We start from the raw sequence: 20,513 nt of genomic DNA on the forward strand, positions 1-20,513 counted from the left end.
AATACACATCAGGCTGAAGGATCCCCCTCTTCTCAACGTAATACACATTAGACTGAAGGATCCCCTCTTCTCAACGTAATACACATTAGACTGAAGGATCCCTCTTCTCAACGTAATACACATCAGGCTGAAGGATCCCCTCTTCTCAACGTAATACACATTAGGCTGAAGGATCCCCCTCTTCTCAACGTAATACACATTAGGCTGAAGGATCCCCCTCTTCTCAACGTAATACACATCAGGCTGAAGGATCCCCCTCTTCTCAACGTAATACACATCAGGCTGAAGGATCCCCTCTTCTCAACGTAATACACATTAGGCTGAACGATCCCCTCTTCTCAACGTAATACACATCAGGCTGAAGGATCCCCCTCTTCTCAACGTAATACACATCAGGCTGAAGGATCCCCTCTTCTCAACGTAATACACATTAGGCTGAAGGACCCCCTCTTCTCAACATAATACACATTAGACTGAAGGATCCCCCTCTTCTCAACGTAATACACATCAGGCTGAAGGATCCCCCTCTTCTCAACGTAATACACATTAGACTGAAGGATCCCCCTCTTCTCAACGTAATACACATTAGGCTGAAGGATCCCCCTCTTCTCAACGTAATACACAGACTGAACGATCCCCCTCTTCTCAACGTAATACACATCAGGCTGAAGGATCCCCCTCTTCTCAACGTAATACACAGACTGAACGATCCCCCTCTTCTCAACGTAATACACATCAGGCTGAAGGATCCCCCTCTTCTCAACGTAATACACATTAGGCTGAAGGATCCCCTCTTCTCAACGTAATACACAGACTGAATGATCCCCTCTTCTCAACATAATACACATCAGGCTGAAGGATCCACCTCTTCTCAACGTAATACACATTAGACTGAAGGATCCCCTCTTCTCAACGTAATACACATTAGACTGAAGGATCAGTCTCAAAGGAGAGTAGTAGGGCATCTCATCCTGTTAACATGAGCAATCTAATTTTCTCTTCTTGGCTACTCCAGTATTTGTCCATTGAGTAGCCCCCACCACAGGCAGCATTACAGCCTTGTCCAGGTGAGCAGTCAAGTCACAGAGGGGCTCCATATGGACTGGAGTGACCGCTAGCGGAGGTCAGCAGAGTGGTGCCCTTTGCATTAGCTTAGGATGCTAATCTAGCAGGCCAATCAATTATCTCCCTGCTAATGCTAACACCACTTCAATCCCCCAGGCTACTCCAGGCCAGGGCACCACAGGGCTCCACTTAAAGCTTCTTTAAACCTGAGTCGGGGGGGGGGGGGGCAGCAAGCCACAGATAAGATGCATCTCTGTAGGCTACTCCACTGTACTAGGACCTCCTCACATTGAAATCAATGTTGGAGCCATGTCATGTTGGCTAATGTACTGCATTTCAGACACTATTCAATAATCTTTGGTGGCAGGGGTAAAAGCTGGGTGGATGTGCAATGTCTCTGTGGCCACAGTCATTAAAACACATGGATAGATGACTCGCATTCATCAGACACTCCCTCCCTTTCCTCTGTGCCTGGACACATGACTGTTTGACCACAGACCCAACTTCTCACGGACACTTCCTTATGGTGGACCGTTTTAAAACTCAGGTTGGAGTGGGGTAATTGTGTGTGTGTGTGTGTGTGTGTGTGTGTGTGTGTGTGTGTGTGTGTGTGTGTGTGTGTAGGTGGTGCAAGAAAAACGAGGGCTATGAGTGCCACCTACGAGTGCCACCGATTCTCTGCTGGAGGAAAAAAAAAAAAAAAACGATTTTCTGGGTCAAACACCGTGGCCCGGCCCAATGAAACGTTAAAGTAGTGGGCTTAACATAACACAGTGAGAGAGAGAGAGAGAGAGGGTCTGCTCTGCAGTAAACTTAACATAACACAGTGAGAGAGAGAGAGAGAGAGGGTCTGCTCTGCAGTAAACTTAACATAACACAGTGAGAGAGAGAGAGGGTCTGCTCTGCAGTAAACTTAACATAACACAGTGAGAGAGAGAGAGGGTCTGCTCTGCAGTAAACTTAACATAACTCAGTGGGAGAGAGAGAGAGGGTCTGCTCTGCAGTAAACTTAACATAACACAGTGGGAGAGAGAGGGTCTGCTCTGCAGTAAACTTAACATAACACAGTGAGAGAGAAAGAGGGTCTGCTCTGCAGTAAACCTAACATAACACAGTGAGAGAGAGAGAGGGTCTGCTCTGCAGTAAACTTGTTCCCCAGGTCTGTTTAGCGTTTCATTAAGTAGAATAACATCCGTCTCTGCTGTGCTGAAACACAAGTGCACACACATAAACATGCGCGCGCGCACAGTGTGCCATTACAACCAGCAGCACAGTTACAATAATTGAATGAACACATTGGAGAGAGAGAGAGAGTGAGGAGAGAGAGAGAGTGAGGAGAGAGAGAGAGAGTGGAGAGAGAGAGAGGAGAGAGAGAGGAGAGAGAGAGAGGAGAGAGAGAGAGGAGAGAGAGTGAAGAGAGAGAGAGAGTGAAGAGAGAGAGAGAGTGAAGAGAGAGAGAGAGTGAAGAGAGAGAGAGAGGAGAGAGAGAGAGTGAAGAGAGAGAGAGAGTGAGGAGAGAGAGAGAGTGAGGAGAGAGGGAGAGAGAGTGAAGAGAGAGGGAGAGAGAGGGAGAGAGGAGAGAGAGAGAGGAGAGAGAGAGAGTGAAGAGAGAGAGAAGAGAGAGAGTGAGAGAGAGAGAGAGAGAGAGAAGAGAGAGAGTGAAGAGAGAGAGAAGAGAGAGAGTGAAGAGAGAGAGAGAGAGAGAGTGAAGAGAGAGAGTGAGAGAGAGAGAGAGTGAGGAGAGAGAGAGAGAGGAGAGAGAGAGAGTGAAGAGAGAGAGTGAGAGAGTGAGAGAGAGAGAGAGTGAGGAGAGAGAGAGAGGAGAGAGAGAGAGGAGAGAGAGAGAGGAGAGAGAGAGGAGAGAGAAAGAGGAGAGAGAAAGAGGAGAGAGAAAGAGGAGAGAGAAAAGAGGAGAGAGAAAGAGGAGAGAGAAAGAGGAGAGAGAAAGAGGAGAGAGAAAGAGGAGAGAGAAAGAGGAGAGAGAAAGAGGAGAAGAGAGAGAGAAAGAGAGAGAAAGAGAGAGAGAGCCAAGCTGCCCTGGGGGAGGAGAGGTGACCCCATGTTGAGTGAAGGGTCCAAGCCTCCTGAGCCAGCGCCAACATGTGGAAACATGGCAGCCTAGGGGAAAGTGCATGTCAATGGGCTCAATATGGGAGGGAAAGAGACACACTCACACTCACACGTACACACACACACACACACACACACACACACACACACACACACACACACACACACACACACACACACACACGGCCTGAGCAAACAGCGGTGGTGGGGTAGTTTCCATGGGCAGGCAGGCAGGCAGGGAGGAGGGAGTGCAGCTCTATGGGCCAGCTGCTGGGACCTCTCCCTTCATCACTTCACACCACAGTCTTTTCACACACAAAGGGCACATGAGAACCAGGTCAGGTCACTCATTGGTCAACAGCACTGATCTCACTCTACCACTCAAACGTACAGACAGTTGAAGACCTTTGGAATGTATTGTTGATAAGCTGAAAGGATGGCACTGTTCTATCAAATCACAATGAGGATTTCTTCATTAAAATGTTCAGATTTTTCATCCAGACAATATTATTACAATATTGTAAAATGCAAAAGTCTTAGCCTAAAATCAGGGACTTTCACTTAACACAGAGGTCGACACAGAAGTTAGTATCAGGTAGGTACAGTAGGCTAAACGCTTTTCTTCTACAGTGAGTTTGAATCCAAAAGACACCAGTATGGATCCTGTCTGGGAAACCAATCAGCCAGTCAGTGTGATGGCACAGCAGCTAACTTCATGAGAACGCGCTCACCCCAACAACCCCAAAGTTCAATGTCTGCATGTGACAAAGGGGAAACCCAATCCGCCACGCAATGCGCCTGTGTCTGTGTGTCCCGTCCAGTGCAGCAGAGAGGGGAGGGGGGATGGCACGTTGTTGAAATAGCCAGTGCTCACTGAGGCATGGGGAGTATCGCCCTGGGCTTTGGGACTGGATTACCGCTCTCTATGACCCACTATCCACTTCTCTCTGTCTCTCTCCCCCTCTTAATTCAGTGAGGCCTCTCGCCCTCTTCCTCCCTCTCCCTATCCAGCGAGGCCTCTCGCTCTCTTCCTCCCTCTCCCTATCCAGCGAGGCCTCTCGCTCTCTCCCTCCCTCTCCCTATCCAGCGAGGCCTCTCGCTCTCTCCCTCCCTCTCCCTATCCAGCGAGGCCTCTCGCTCTCTCCCTCCCGCTCCCTATCCAGCGAGGCCTCTCGCTCTCTCCCTCCCTCTCCCTAACCAGCGAGGCCTCTCGCTCTCTCCCTCCCTCCCTCTCCCTATCCAGCGAGGCCTCTCGCTCTCTCCCTCCCTCCCTCTCCCTATCCAGCGAGGCCTCTCGCTCTCTCCCTCCCTCTCCCTATCCAGCGAGGCCTCTCGCTCTCTCCCTCCCTCTCCCTATCCAGCGAGGCCTCTCGCTCTCTCCCTCCCTCTCCCTATCCAGCGAGGCCTCTCGCTCTCTCCCTCCCTCTCCCTATCCAGCGAGGCCTCTCGCTCTCTCCCTCCCTCTCCCTATCCAGCGAGGCCCCGCTCTCTTCCTTTCTCCCCATCTCGATCCAGCGAGGCCCCTGTCTCTTCCTTTCTCCCCATCTCTATCCAGCGAGGCCCCTGTCTCTTCCTTTCTCCCCATCTCTATCCAGCGAGGCCCCTGTCTCTTCCTTTCTCCCCATCTCTATCCAGTGAGGCCCCTGTCTCTTCCTTTCTCCCCATCTCTATCCAGTGAGGCCCCTGTCTCTTCCTTTCTCCCCATCTCTATCCAGTGAGGCCCCTGTCTCTTCCTTTCTCCCCATCTCTATCCAGTGAGGCCCCTGTCTCTTTCTCCCCATCTCTATCCAGTGAGGCCCCTGTCTCTTTCTCCCCATCTCTATCCAGTGAGGCCCCTGTCTCTTTCTCCCCATCTCTATCCAGTGAGGCCCCTGTCTCTTCCTCCCCATCTCTATCCAGTGAGGCCCCTGTCTCTTCCTCCCCATCTCTATCCAGTGAGGCCCCTGTCTCTTCCTCCCCATCTCTATCCAGTGAGGCCCCTGTCTCTTCCTCCCCATCTCTATCCAGTGAGGCCCCTGTCTCTTCCTCCCCATCTCTATCCAGTGAGGCCCCTGTCTCTTCCTCCCCATCTCTATCCAGTGAGGCCCCTGTCTCTTCCTCCCCATCTCTATCCAGTGAGGCCCCTGTCTCTTCCTCCCCATCTCTATCCAGTGAGGGCCCCTGTCTCTTCCTCCCCATCTCTATCCAGTGAGGCCCCTGTCTCTTCCTCCCCATCTCTATCCAGTGAGGCCCCGGTCTCTTCTCCCCATCTCTATCCAGTGAGGCCCCTGTCTCTTCCTCCCCATCTCTATCCAGTGAGGCCCCTGTCTCTTCCTCCCATCTCTATCCAGTGAGGCCCTGTCTCTTCCTCCCCATCTCTATCCAGTGAGGCCCCTGTCTCTTCCTCCCCATCTCTATCCAGTGAGGCCCCTGTCTCTTCCTCCCCATCTCTATCCAGTGAGGCCCCTGTCTCTTCCTCCCCATCTCTATCCAGTGAGGCCCCTGTCTCTTCCTCCCCATCTCTATCCAGTGAGGCCCCTGTCTCTACCTCCCCATCTCTATCCAGTGAGGCCCCTGTCTCTACCTCCCCATCTCTATCCAGTGAGGCCCCTGTCTCTACCTACCCATCTCTATCCAGTGAGGCCCCTGTCTCTACCTCCCCATCTCTATCCAGTGAGGCCCCTGTCTCTACCTCCCCATCTCTATCCAGTGAGGCCCCTGTCTCTTCCTCCCCATCTCTATCCAGTGAGGCCCCTGTCTCTTCCTCCCCATCTCTATCCAGTGAGGCCCCTGTCTCTACCTCCCCATCTCTATCCAGTGAGGCCCCTGTCTCTTCCTCCCCATCTCTATCCAGTGAGGCCCCTGTCTCTTCCTCCCCATCTCTATCCAGTGAGGCCCCTGTCTCTTCCTCCCCATCTCTATCCAGTGAGGCCCCTGTCTCTTCCTCCCCATCTCTATCCAGTGAGGCCCCTGTCTCTACCTCCCCATCTCTATCCAGTGAGGCCCCTGTCTCTACCTCAGGCAATTGTTCATTACTTTTTTTGTTCCATCCCTGTACTTATCTCCTCTCATTTACTGTCATTCTCTCTGCTTCCAAGAGCAGAGATAGTGGATAGGGTTTCACCTCAGTCTCTGTATTTAACAGCTTGCCTTGCCATGGACCTGCTGCCTTTCAATAAACCATGTGGATCACAGAGTTTTTATTATTCACCAGTCAGTTAAGGTGGCAGGCAGCTAGGAGATCAGTCTGCAGTGCCCGGGAGCCTCTCTCATACTTCCTATGGGGCAAAGGTGATACGTAGTGTCAAGCTACCTTTTCCATGGCCTAAATAACACTTTGTATTAGATCACTAGCGCATTACCTATCCTGCTTTTTCAGGTCAGTGTAAAAGAAGGAGATGAAGCCATATCAGACTATTGAGATACTAACTGTGTGTAAATGTGCATAAAAAAAAGATAGTCTGATTGTCGTCCATGTCTGAAGTGGAATAAAATGGAGGGTAGACCTTCTCGCTCTTCTTCCACGACTGACCTTTTCAAGTCTACGCATCATAGCGTTGAGTACGTGGCATTGTTCCTACAACTTCCATTTGACCAAAGTGCTACACACTCACAACTGGAGGACGAGCACCATCTCGGCGGCCATCTCGTAGACCTGGTGCAGGTTGACCACCCGCTGGCTGGCCGTGGCGAGCTCCAGAACGGCCACCTCGTGGATGATCTCCAGCCTGCAGTCCTGGCCCTTCCTCCTCTTCCTCATGAACTTGGCGGCGTACTCCCGGCCCGTGCACTTCTCCACACACTTCCTGACCACCGCAAACTTCCCCCTGAGGAGAAGCACAGGCAGAGAGAAGAGGGTGCTGGGTGAGAGGTTGTTTTAGTACAGAGAATAAGATAAGTATTTTCCAGACACGTTCTAGTCTAATGTCATCTACAATAGAGTAGGTTTATTTGTGCACCATTCAAGTTATTCTAAAGCCTTTTAACTCGCTCTGTCACTATGGTAACTGAAGACCGTTCATCACTTGGCATGACAAGTTGACTATGTGACCTAGTTGCACTGACCCAATAGGGCAATACTGACGTTCTAACAATTCACAAGAATGACACAAAGCCACAATGAATGTTAGAGTTTTCAGCCTGGAGAAACTAAAGGAAGTAATAGCAGTGTGTCTCATTAGAGCTGCATGATGTTACAAATCAAAATGACCCGATGAACAAGCAGTGTGTTCACATACAAGTGTGTACACACACGCAGAAATGTTTTTCGTAGAACCCTTTCATCTCAGTGAGAGAAGAGACGTGTGTGTGTGTGTGTGTGTGTGTGTGTGTGTGTGTGTGTGTGTGTGTGTGTGTGTGTGTGTGTGTGTGTGTGTGTGTGTGTGTGTGTGTGATGCTGTTGATGAGAGAGAGGTGTTGTAGTGATCCTGAGACCAGCACACTTAACGTTGGATCTGAACATCCCTTTGTCTCCTTGGCATTTCTGCAGGATGAAGTCATCTCCCGTCCTCAGAACCCAAGTTGGCCCTCTTCCCTCACCGCTACAGCCGTCTGCTTTGTGGCGCTGACCCACTTTGAATGTGGACTATGAAGGGGTACGGGCCTGAACTGGTCTGGTGTGAAAAACACACAGCGAGCGGCTTGTGTTTCAAACTATTCCCTATGAAGTGCACTACTTTTGAGCAGGGTCCATAAGTAGATCTGGTCAAAAGTATATAGGGAACAGGGTGCCATTTGGGACACAGCGAGTGTGTTGCCCGGGGGGGCCTCACAGAGAGAAAGCAGTGTATAAAGATGACACGCCCACGTCAACTCCCCTCTCGGCTACCGAGAACGCAGTCAAATGCTCTAATATACTGAACCAATGGCCCCATTCTTTTCTGACCTCATTGTAAGAGGATATGACAACACAACCTCAGCTTCTAAAATGTGAGGCAGAGACATTTAAATGCCAAGTAGAAACAGCGTAGGCGACAGTGATACTGTTTGCCTACTTTGTTTCCATGCGAAGGCAACAAAACTTTTATTTACACTTTATAGTACAATGGTATTGACTTAACCTCTAAGGAGAAAGTATTTGCGGGACAAGGAAAAGGTTCTTTGAACAGAGGTTTGCAGTGGAAAAGTCAGAACTCTCCGGAGCCAGACAACTCTCTGATAAAACGGGTCTGAAGAATGATTTACAGGCTGGGGTGACTTGAGGCTGATAAACAGAGTTTTGTGAGCGATAACCATGCGCGCGCACACACAGATTTACGACTCACACCGGAACATAGTGGCAGTTGAGAAAAGTCAGAGCGATTGACCTCTCTGGAAGTGCCAGAGCTGCCAAAGGGTGGAGAGTAAACATCCACCTAAACATCATTCCCCTGACCTTAGCTCCTCTCATCCAAGCCTTAGATTTTGAAAATCTGAACCACATATCACCTGGTCCTCCTCGTATCCGCCCACCTTCACCCCTCCTTGCACACGCAGATACATGGTGTAAGACTGTCCATGTTCAACATCTACCTTAAAGAAGACAGAGGCCTTGAAGGTTGAGTCTGGCAGCTGTCAAATATTTCAGGTTGTCTTTACTGTCAGATTGTGTAAGGGGATGGGCACATCCTCCCAGTTCTCATGAGAGTAGTGTCAACTAGCCTGCATCATGTACAATACAGCCATGGCATGCGAGAGTCTGGGCAGCAAAGAGGGATAGATCTGACGAGAAGTCGACCGATTAATCGACATGGCAGATTAATTAGGGCCGATTTAAAGTTTTCATGACAATCTGTAATCGCCATTTTGGGACGCCGATTATGGCCGATCACATTGCGCTCCACGAGGAGACTGCGTGGCAGGCTGACCACCTGTTACGCGAGTGCAGCAAGGAGCCAAGGTAAGTTGCTAGCTAGCATTAAACTTATCTTATAAAAAAACAAAATCAATCTTAACATAATCCCTAGTTAACTACACATGGTTGATGATATTACTAGTTTAACTAGCTTGTCCTGCGTTGCAAATAATCAATGCGGTGCATGTTAATTTATCCTCGAATCACAGCCTACTTTGCCAAACGGGTGATGATTTAACAAGTGCATTCGCAAAAAAGCACTGTCGTTGTTTATCTAACCATAAACATCAATGCCTTTCTTAAAATCAATACACAAGTATATATTTTTCAACCTGTATATTTAGTTAAAAGAAATGAATGTTAGCAGGCAATATTAGCTCGGAAAATTGTGTCACTTCTCTTGCGTTCAGTGCAGGCAGAGTTAGGGTATATGCAGCAGTTTGGGCCGCCTGGTTCGTTGCGAACTGTGTAAAGACCATTTCTTCCTAACAATGTTATGACATAACATTGAAGGTTGGCCAATGTAACAGAAATATTTTGACTTACGGATGCCTGCCATTCGATAAAATACGTTACGGTTCCGTACTTCACTGATAAAATAAACGTTTTCTATTCGAAATGCTAGTTTCCGGAATTTACCATATTAATTACCAAAAGCTCGTATTTCTGTGTGTTTATTATATTATAATTAAGTCTATGATTTGATATTTGATAGAGCAGTCTGACTGAGCGGTGGTAGGCAGCAGCAGGCTCGTAAGCATTCATTCAAACAGCAGCTCTTAGCAATGCTGGGATGCAAAACGCTGTTTATGACTTCAAGCCTATCAACTCACGAGATTAGGCTGGCAATACTATAGTGCCTATAAGAACATCCAATAGTCAAAGGTATATGAAATACAAATGGTATAGAGAGAAATAGTCCTATAATAACTACAACCTAAAACTTCTTAACTGGAAATTTGAAGACTCATTAAAAGGAACCACCAGCTTTCATATGTTCTCATGTTCTGAGCAAGAAACTTAAACGTAAGCTTTTTTACATGGCACATATTGCACTTTTACTTTCTTCTCCAACACTGTGTTTTTGCATTATTTAAACCAAATTGAACATGTTTCATTATTTGAGACTAAATTGATTTTAATTTATGTATTATATTAAGTTAAAATTAAAGTGTTCATTCAGTATTGTTGTAATTGTCATTATTATTACATACATACATACATACATACATACATACATACATAAATTGCCCGATTAAATCGGTATCTGCTTTTATTGGTCCTCTAATAAAATCGGTATCGGTAGTACCGTTGAAAAATCATCGTCGGTCGACCTTTAGATCTGACCCAAGAGAAAACACAAGCAAGAGACTAATGAGAAGTGCAGTTTAGTCATGCCTGCCTAACGCCACCATGCTGAGTGTCATTGTCATGTTGTCGGGGCAGGAGTGGAAGCAGACTGGAAGAAATTGCGTCTAGGAGTTGGTTTTGCCCTCCAGAGAAACAGGCAGTAAATGTCTGAAGAGCGCATTAGACCTGATTCGCATAGGAATTGTGACAGACAGCTATGCAGTAGCTGGTCAAAACGATGCAGTTCCTGATGTAATATGGTCATAGTGTTTTACGTCTTGTCCCGAGTCGTGAATATTCTAACACACCATCGAGAGAGGAGAGAGAAAGAGAGGAGAGAGAAAGAGAGAAAGAGAAAGAGGAGAGAGAGAGAGCGCGAAGGACTAGAGGAAGAGGGATGAGGGAAGAGAGATGAGGAGAGAGACGAGAGGAGGCGAAGTGGACGATTTGAGAGAGAAGAGAGAGGATGGAGAGGAGAGAAGAGAGAGAGAGAGAGAGAGAGAGAGAGAGAGAGAGAGAGAGAGAGAGAGAGCCTGGGCCTCGGGGGCGTTGGGTGCTGATCTGAGCTCATGTGAGAGTCATGGGTCTGGAGGATTGTGCTGGGGCTCTAGGCTCTCCAGCTTTATTCCCTCTTGTCCTTACATTCTCAATCCCTTTCTGTCCAGCCACGCACAGATTTACTACATACCTTTCCCTTGGAAAAACACTCACACAAGAAAGAAAAATGTAGAGACTGGAGGATGAAGAAAAAAAAAGCCAAGCTCTATGGCTTGCTGAACTCATCAAGTCCACAGACTTGCCTTAATGCGTAGGGGTCAGGCTAAATATTTGAGGAGTTTGAGGATGTGGCGGACAGAGGCGTTTGTTATTGTCCGAGGCCAGTGTGACAGGGCTGTGACAAAGTAAGAGCAAGGTGACAAGGTCAGCGAGAACATGAACATGAGGCACGTAGAGGTAGGAGAACCACTGGCTCTGTAATGTGAACGCCTTGTCAACCATCCGAACCAGGAGGAAGGATGCACTTGGTAGCTGCAGGAATGCACTTGACATTAGCTTGTGAAAATCCTTCGGAGGGAGGGGTCTCCTTATAGTCACAGCATCCAATGACAGGGATGCGGGGAGCAGACGTAATCTCTTCCATTCATAACGGGCTGCGTCTAATCATTCAAGTTCAGAGGAAATAGTTTGTGCTGTAAGGAACCTTCCGGGCCTTTGAAACTAGCTAAAGAGCAGGTCTAATAGGCTTTCGCCACACTTGACTGCATGGCTGAGGCATTCCTTCATACCTCTGCCACCACCGATACTCTAATCCAGCCCCTGCTGTCGTAAGATTGGTTTCCTAAAAACTTGAAAGCCCTGGAGCTCTGTACGGTCCAGAGGCGGGGTGTTAAGCGAATTGTCTAATGTAAAAAAAAATATATATATAAAAAAAAATATATAAAAAAAATACAAAAAAGTGCCATAGATGAGGTGTTTGTGGTGCAGCGTGGTGGCAGGGGTGCGAACCAGCCCTAGCCTAACGAAAACCCTCACAGCAGCCTCGTCCTGTCCCGTCTGGCCACTCACCCACTGTGAGTAATGATGCTTTGGATCGGAGGCATTGGCATCAACTCTGTGTGAAGTTCATCAAGTCGGCCATGAATCTTTGCTATGCTTAGGGAGGGTGCTGGACAGGAGGTCTAGGCCTGCCTGGAGTGTTCTATGGGTCATTCCAGAGGAGACAACTAGCCTATTTTGATTTGTATTATAGCTGGGCAACTATCTGCATGGGATTGAGGAGAAAACAGACTCTACCGTCAATGCTAGGAGTGCACAATATACTAAATATTCTAAGTTCAGCCAGCACACACAAGCCATTGATTTAGGGCTTGTGTACATGCTTGCTGGAGAGACTGGTTGGGACTGGGACTCTGGTACCTTTAAAACAGACCACAGCCTTTCTGCAGTCATGTCAGCACATTTCCAAAGCCTGTGTCCAAACACAGACAACACCCTGAAAGAGATGGCTTTCATGTGTGCAGAGACCGGGGGTGATTGCTGGGTCACAGTCAATGTAAAGGAACGGTTCGATTCAGAACAGATGGCTTGGCCGTTTATGCACAAAGACAAATGGCTCAAAACCACTGGACTTCATCAAGAGGCAGTAAGTTTATTTTTTATTATTCTTTTTTTAACATAAACTGTGAAACTAGTCTGAACGTGGCACCTCTGCTTTGGTCCATTTTAGCTTTTGGCTGAAGTTTCCTTATTTATAATTTATCACACCCAGTTTCCTGACCCATTCTCATTGAAATTAATGGACATCTTTTTTCCATACACATTTTTGCAGTGGCAGGAGTCCAAGCAGAAGATTCATTTAATATAACAGGGCTATGCTGCAGGCGGTGTGCCAGAGCTGTTTGCATGCCAAGAGCTGAATGGTTCGTCTCCTTTTTTTATATGAAAAGATTCCATACAGTAGCCTCTCAGAAATTCTGAACAAGCCCTTGAGGAGGAAAAGTCAGCTCAATGCAAGTATGTAAGGTAACTTACGGGTTAAAAAGAGGTGGAATGTTAGGAATCTAACATCTCTTTTCTCAGTTGAGCGGCCAAACTGTAGGAGGGGGCTTGAGATAAAGCTGCTGACAGATCTCAACTGTCAGCTTTATTGAATTAACCTCGGCAAGATCGTCCCCTCTAAATGGCCTCTGCATAGGTCCAATTTTTGAGAGTGACACAGCTGGTATGGGTAGAGTGACACTTCATCAGGTGGCTGTAAATCTGATGGATGCTGACAGTAAATTAGAATGGCTCTGACGGACAGATGCTTAAAGATGACGTGAGCCCACTTTGGCCTCTGGACTTTGACCACCTGTTAAACCGTGGCACCAAAGTTGTTGCTATGTTGGTCGTACACTGATGGAGTGGCCAGGTCATCTAACTGGTAGGTGTTAAACTCTCAAGTCACTGTGGGTACGGTACAAACCTTCCATTTCTGACACCAATGTGCCAAAGACATTACAGACAGTGAACACGTCACAGAGTGGTGCAGATGACGTCGGCAATTTGGTGGCTTTAAGTTGAGAGGCCTTCCATTGTCGTCATTCGTCTCACAGATAACTGCAAAGCCTGGACAGATGTTTTCATTGCATCTGCAGTAGCAGACAAGTGGTCCACGCAGACTAAAGGAGCTCCCGTCTACCATCTGCAGCCACTCCTATAAAAAGGTTAAAAGGTATTACTTTAAAACTATTCTCATCAATGGAATCAGATCTAAACGGTGCAAAAAGAGAACGCAGCCCGGGTATATTGTGGCCAGTTTATAGCGTCTATAAAAATGCAGACAGGGTCTCCTGTTGGCAGAGGCGTTGACAGGGTACCAAAAGCCAGACTATAGCAGTGTCCTCAGATGGCAGAAAGAGAGAAGGCTCTAAGCCAGGGAATCCAGCCTGGCAGCAGGGCCGCTTCCTCCAGCTGTTGCCCATGGGAGAACGTGCCCGTGTTTTTAATGCATTTTAAGTATGTTTTGGAAATGGGTCCCTAGACTCACTACAAACAAAATCACTTTATATGGGGGGGTATGAGTCTGCCTGCTCAGTTCTGTCAATATTATGGCAACCAGGTGCACTTTGGCTAATCAACTACTTTTGTTCCAGCGTTTTGTTTTTTTAACAGGCTTGTAGTTTTGCCCGAGTGTCCAGAGTAAGTGCGGCCATCTCTCAAAGAGCTCCATTAATCATCAACGGGCACACGGACAGTGAGCCTCAAGTAATTAGGTAGTGGCTGCTTTTGACAGGAGGAAAACCTCATCACCATTTGAACAAAAAAGCAAGGCAGAGCAAAGAGCTCCTATTGACCGACCCCTCGTTTTCCCCCAATAAGAATAGGGTCTCTGAGGTCTTACCAGCGCCTGGACTGAAACCAGAGGTATGTTTACTCTGCGTCTATGACATGGGGGAATAAGGAACTCTGACATGTGACCCCGGTACGGAGAGGAGAGGGACAGAGAGAGAGAGAGAGAAAGAGGTTGCCCATTCACATGCTCTTTGGACACAGAGGGACATTTTCTGAATACCTTGGGAAAGGGCATTATTACCTCATCACCATCCCCTGGGCTGCCCGTTTCAATACCCCACCGGCTCAGGCTCCCTATTACGGAGGTTAATGGCCCACAAAAGATGTGGTCCGCTCGCCACGCCTTTGTGGAGATGAATGATTTCCGTACTCGGGTTGGACTTCATTGCCTGGCTTTTTTTTCTCTCGCCACAGCTCAGTACATGTGAAAGGACATGACAAATTGAATCTGCTGAGCGAGCAAGGAAACACGATAACGCGTAGCACCTCTAATCTGAGAGAGAGAAGAAATGGCTAGTGCTAATAGTTCATATGAAACAGATCAGGCCCAGTTGATGATGGAAACGTGCGATTCCTTGGTGAGGTGTGTCACAGTTGTAGTTGGGGAGGGCCGTGACCCACAGGAAGTTCTATCAACTTAATTAGATTGCTTTGAAGGTGGGAGAGGAAGTATAGCATGACATACCCCCCTCCATGCGCTTCCCTTCCCCTCATCTCCTGACACGAGAGAGTGAGGAGGGATCTCGCTGATGGGGTTCAATAACAAACTTGGCTTTCCCATGTCCTCCCCCCCTCCTCTCTCCGCGGTTGGCTGTTTCCAAGGCGCTCAGCAGATGTTGCCACCGGCCCGGCCGCGAGACCCAAACAACGTGAAAAGCCAGGCCGATGATGTCATGGAATCCTGCCTGATTGTCAAGACACAGACATCCTTTCTGTGAGAACCAGAGGGGAGAGGTTTGGTTCAAAACATGAAGGGGAGGGGTTGGGACTGGGGAGTGTGGGTGAAAGGGACCCCACTGCACACATCCGACAGACACACAGGCTCATCCAGAGAGAAGACCCCCCCCCCCTACTAGGACCCTGAGAGCTATCCCAAGAGCTATCCCGAGGAGGTGGATGCTGCATCACCGCCTGCTGTAACTGCAGTCTAAGCCTTTAGGACGATTCCCAGGAGAGCAACTAAATATGGCACACTCTCTTAGTCAGTGATGAGAGATTTTTTTTCTCCCCTGATGAGACACTGAAGGCTCCACTGACCACTGGATTTCTGTTAGCAAAACAGCAGTAGTTTTCTTCACACATTTGGGGGAGCGAGTGGCGCAGCGGTCTAAGGCATCGCAGTGCTAGAGGCGTCACTACAGACCCGGGTTTGATCCCGGGTAGTATCACAACCGGCCACAAGTGGTCCAGCATCAATGTAAATAAGAATTAGGGGAAGGTTTGGCCGGGGAAGTCCGTCATTGTAAATAACAATGTTCTTAACTGACTTGCCTAGTTAAATAAATAAAAACAAAATATATACAGTTGAAGTCGGAAGTTTACATACAATTAGGTTGGAGTCATTAAAACTCATTTTCAACCACTCTTTTTAATAAACTATAGTTTTGGCAAGTCGGTTAGGACATCTACTTTGTGCATGACACAAGTCATTTTTCCAATAACTGTTTAGACAGATTATTTCACTTATAATTCACTGTATCACAATTCCAGTGGGTCAGAAGTTTAGACACACTAAGTTGACTGTGCCTTTAAACAGCTTGGAAAATTCCAGAAAATTATGTCGTCATGGCTTTAGAAGCTTCTGATAGGCTAATTGACATCATTTGAGTCAATTGGAGGTGTACCTGTGAACGTATTTCAAGGTCTACCTTCAAACTCAGTGCCTCTTTGCTTGACATCATGGGGAAAATCTAAAGAAATCAGCCAAGACCTCAGAAAAAAAATTTGAGACCTACACAAGTCTGGTTCATCCTTGGGAGCAATTTCCAAACACCTGAAGGTACCACGTTCATCTGTACAAACAATAGTACACAAGTATAAACACCATGGGACCACGCAGCCCTCATACCGCTCAGGAAGTAGACGTGTTCTGTCTCCTAGAGATTAAGGTACTTTGGTGTGTAAAGTTCAAATCAATCCCAGAACAACAGCAAAGGACCTTGTGAAGATGCTGGAGGAAACAGGTACAAAAGTATCTATATCCACAGTAACACGAGTCCTATATCGACATAACCTGCAAGGCCACTCAGCAAGGAAGAAGCCACTGCTCCAAAACCGCCATAAAAAAGCCAGGCTACGGTTTGCTACTGCTCAATCCTATAGAAAATGTGTGGGCAGAACTGAAAAAGTGTGCGCGAGCAAGGAGGCATACAAACCTGACTCAAATACACCAGCTCTGTCATGAGGAATGAGCCAAAATTCACCCAACTTATTGTGGGAAGCTTATGGAAGGCTACCCAAAACATTTTACCCAAGTTAAACAATTTAAAGGCAATGCTACCAAATACTAATTGAGTGTATGTAACCTTCTGACCCACTGGGAATACGATGAAAGAAATAAAAGCTGAAATAAATCACTCTACACTATTATTCTGACATTTCACATTCTTAAAATAAAGTGGTGATCCTAACTGACCTAAAACAGGGAATATTTACTAGGATTAAATGTCAGGAATTATGAAAAACTGAGTGTAAATGTATTTGGCTAAGGTGTATGTAAACTTCCGACTTCAACTGTATATGCACGCACACACACACACACACACACAGAAAATGGCGATATGAAAAGAAAATACAAAAAAAAAATAATTCTGTCATACAGCCCTTAGTCATGTGTACAGGCTGTAACTTTGGCATAGGGCTGAAGCTATGTGAAGAACTGAATATCCCGTATGGTTATTATAGGCCTAACCTACTTTTATTAATTAGAGCAGGCCTGGAAAGATCCAAAAGAGATGAAGCGATGTGGAAATAAATGTGATGGATTTCACCAGAGAGAACAGTAGTGCTCGCTCTACCCACTCTTTGTTCTCTATATTTAACCCACTGTGTTTTATCTTGATTTCATTAGTATGCTGTCTGAGGCATGTGATAGTGCTGGTTTAATAACAGGAACACTTGACAGTAACCATGGTAAGGAAAAGGCTTCAGACTTAAAAACTCAAAATATTTAGTCTAGTTTAGTGTTTTTTGTTTGTTTTTCCAAGGTTTTCTTTTACATCATTATTAGCCCTGTTACGAACCTATGCTAATTCCTTGAAATTTGTTGACAAACTAAACTACAAATGGTTGCACACTTATACATCGAGTATAGCCTTCAAGCTACCTACACTACATGGCCAAAGGTACTGTATGTGGACACCCCTTCAAATTAGTGGATTCAGGCTATTTCAGCCACAGCCATGCAATCCCATAAAAAAACATTGGCAATAGAACAGTTCGTACTGAAGAACTCAGTGAATTTCAACCGGGCACAGTCATAGGATGCCACCTTCCCAATAAGTCAGTTCGTAAAATTTCTGCCCTGCCGCGGTCAACTGGAAGTGCTGTTATTGTGAAGTGAAAATGTCAGGAGCAACAACGGCTCAGCCGCGAATTGGACACACAAGCTCACAGAACGGGACTACCGAGTGCTGAAGCTTTTATCGCGTAAAAAAAGAAAAAGCGCCTGTCCTCGGTTGTAACACTCACTACAGAGTTCCAAACCTCCTCTGGAAGCAACGCCAGCACAAGAACTGTTCATCAGGAGCTTCATGAAATGGGTTTCCATGTCCAAGCAGCCACACACAAGCCTAAGATCACCCTGCACAATAGCAAGCATCAGCTGGAGTGGTGTAAAGCTCGCCGCCATTGGACTCTGGAGCAGGGGAAATGCGTTCTCTGGAGTGATGAATCACACTTCACCATCTGGCAGTCTAACGGATGAATCTGGGATTGGCGGATGCCGGGAGAACGCTACCTGCCCAATGCATGGTGCCAACTGTAAAGTTGGGTGGAGGAGGAATAATGGTCTGGGGCTGTTTACATGGTTCGGCCTAGGCCCCTTAGTTCCAGTGAAGGGACATCTTAAGACTACAGCATACAATTACATTCCAACTTTGTGGCAACAGTTCGGAGAAGGCCCTTTCCTGTTTCAGCATGACAATGCCCCCGTGCACAAAGCGAGGTCCATACAGAAACATTTCATGAATTGGAATGCCGGCTGCGAGCCAGGCCTAACATGCTGACCACACAGCTCACGTTGCGTGCACTAGCGTTGCAAAAATAAATGTAAACATACATTTGAAGTTGGAAGTTTACATACGCTTAGGTTGGAGTCAATAAAACTCGTTTTTCAACCACTCCACAAATTCCTTGTTAACAAACTACAGTATTGGGTGGTCGGTTAGGACATCTACTTTGTGCATGACACAAGTCATTATTTCAACAATTGTTTACAGACAGATTATTTCACTTAATCACAATTCCAGTGGGTTAGAAGTTTACATACACTAAGTTGACTGTGCCTTTCAACAGCTTGGAAAATTCCAGAAAATTATGTCATGGCTTTAGAAGCTTCTGATAGGCTAATTGACATCATTTGAGTCAATTGGCGGTGTACCTGTGGATGTATTTCAAGGCCTACCATCAAACTCACTGCCTCTTTGCTTGACATCATGGGAAAATCAAAAGAAATCAGCCAAGACCTCAGAAAAGAATTGGAGACCTCCACAAGTCTGGTTCATCCTTGGGAGCAATTTCCAAACGCCTGAAGGTACCACGTTCATCTGTACAAACAATAGTATGCAAGTATAAACAACATGGGACCACGCAGCCGTCATACCGCTCAGGAAGGAGACGTGTTCTGTCTCCTAGAGATGAACGTACTTTGGTGCGAAAAGTGTAAATCAATCCCAGAACAACAGCAAAGGACCTTGTGAAGATGCTGGAGGAAACAGGTACAAAAGTATCTATATCCACAGTAACACGAGTCCTATATCGACATAACCTGAAAGGCCGCTCAGCAAGGAAGAAGCCACTGCTCCAAAACAGACTATGGTTTGCAACTCAACATGGGGACAAAGATCATACTATTTGGAGAAATGTCCTCTGGTCTGATGAAACAAACATAGAACTGTTTGGCCATAATGACCATCGTTATGTTTGGAGGAAAAAGGGGGACGCTTGCAAGCTGAAGAACACCATCCCAACCATGAAGCACGGGGGTGGCAGAATCATGTTGTGGGGGTGCTTTGCTGCAGGAGGGACTGGTGCACTTCACAAAAATAGATGGCATCAATGAGGAAGGAAAATTATGTGGATATATTGAAGCAACATCTCAAGACATCAGTCAGGAAGTGAAAGCTTGGTCGCAATTGGGTCTTCCAAATGGACAATGACCCCAAGCATACTTCCAAAGTTGTGTCAAAATGGCTTAAGGACAACAGAGTTAAGGTATTGGAGTGGCTATCACAAAGTCCTGACCTCAATCCTAGAGGAAATTTGTGGGCAGAACTGAGAAAGCGTGTGAGAGCAAGGAGGCCTACAAACCTGACTCAGTTACACCAGCTCTGTCAGGAGGAATGGGCCAAAATGCACCCAACTTATTGTGGAAAGCTTGTGGATGGCAATGATACCAAATACTAATTGAGTATAGGAGCATATACCCACATGGGTGATTTAAAGATTAAGCTATTTCAACCTGCGTGTCTGGATCGCGTCTGGTGTGGATGTACAAAATCAACTAGCACGCGATGTCGCACGCACATTACCGGTCTAGCCAGCATGTAATCGTTCAACATCAGTGCCCGACCTCACTAATTCTCTCATGGCTGAATGGAAGCAAGTCCTCGCAGCAATGTTCCAACATCTAGTGGAAAGCATTTTTTTTACTTTTAAACTTGGACAAAACAGAGATGCTAGTTCTAGGTCCCAAGAAACAAATTGATATTCTGTTGGATCTGACAATTAATCTTGATGGTTGTACAGTCACCTCAAATAAAACTGAAGGACCTCGGCATTACTCTGGACCCTGATCTCTCTTTTGACGAAAATATCAAGAATATTTCAAGGACAGCTTTTTTCCCCATCTTCGTAACATTGCAAAAATCTGAAACTTTCTGTCCAGAAATGATGCAGAAAAGTTAATCCATGCTTTTATCACTTCTAGATTAGACTACTGCAATGCTCTACTTTCCGGCTACCCGGATAAAGCACTAAATAAACTTCAGTTAGTGCTAAACATGGCTGCTAGAATCCCAAAAATGTGATCATATTACTCCAGTGCTAGCCTCTCTACACTGGCTTCCTGTTAAGGCTAGGGCTGATTTCAAGGTTTTACTGCTAACCTACAAAGCACTACATGGGCTTGCTCCTACCAATCTTTCCAATTTGGTCCCACCGT

At 46.6% G+C, this 20,513-nt stretch overlaps 1 protein-coding gene across 1 annotated transcript in view; it reads right to left on the minus strand.

Moving 5' to 3' along the window:
• Positions 1-20,513, minus strand: part of LOC115195643 (serine/threonine-protein kinase 17A) — a 46,681-nt gene that overhangs the window by 18,064 nt on the left and 8,104 nt on the right. Inside the window, exon 2 of the mRNA XM_029755721.1 lies at positions 6,729-6,941. Within this exon, the coding sequence (XP_029611581.1) occupies positions 6,729-6,941 (213 nt within the window). The remainder of the gene's footprint in view (positions 1-6,728; positions 6,942-20,513) is intronic.

Source organism: Salmo trutta, chromosome 6 (assembly GCF_901001165.1).
Source record: "Salmo trutta chromosome 6, fSalTru1.1, whole genome shotgun sequence".
Classification (NCBI taxonomy): domain Eukaryota; kingdom Metazoa; phylum Chordata; class Actinopteri; order Salmoniformes; family Salmonidae; genus Salmo; species Salmo trutta.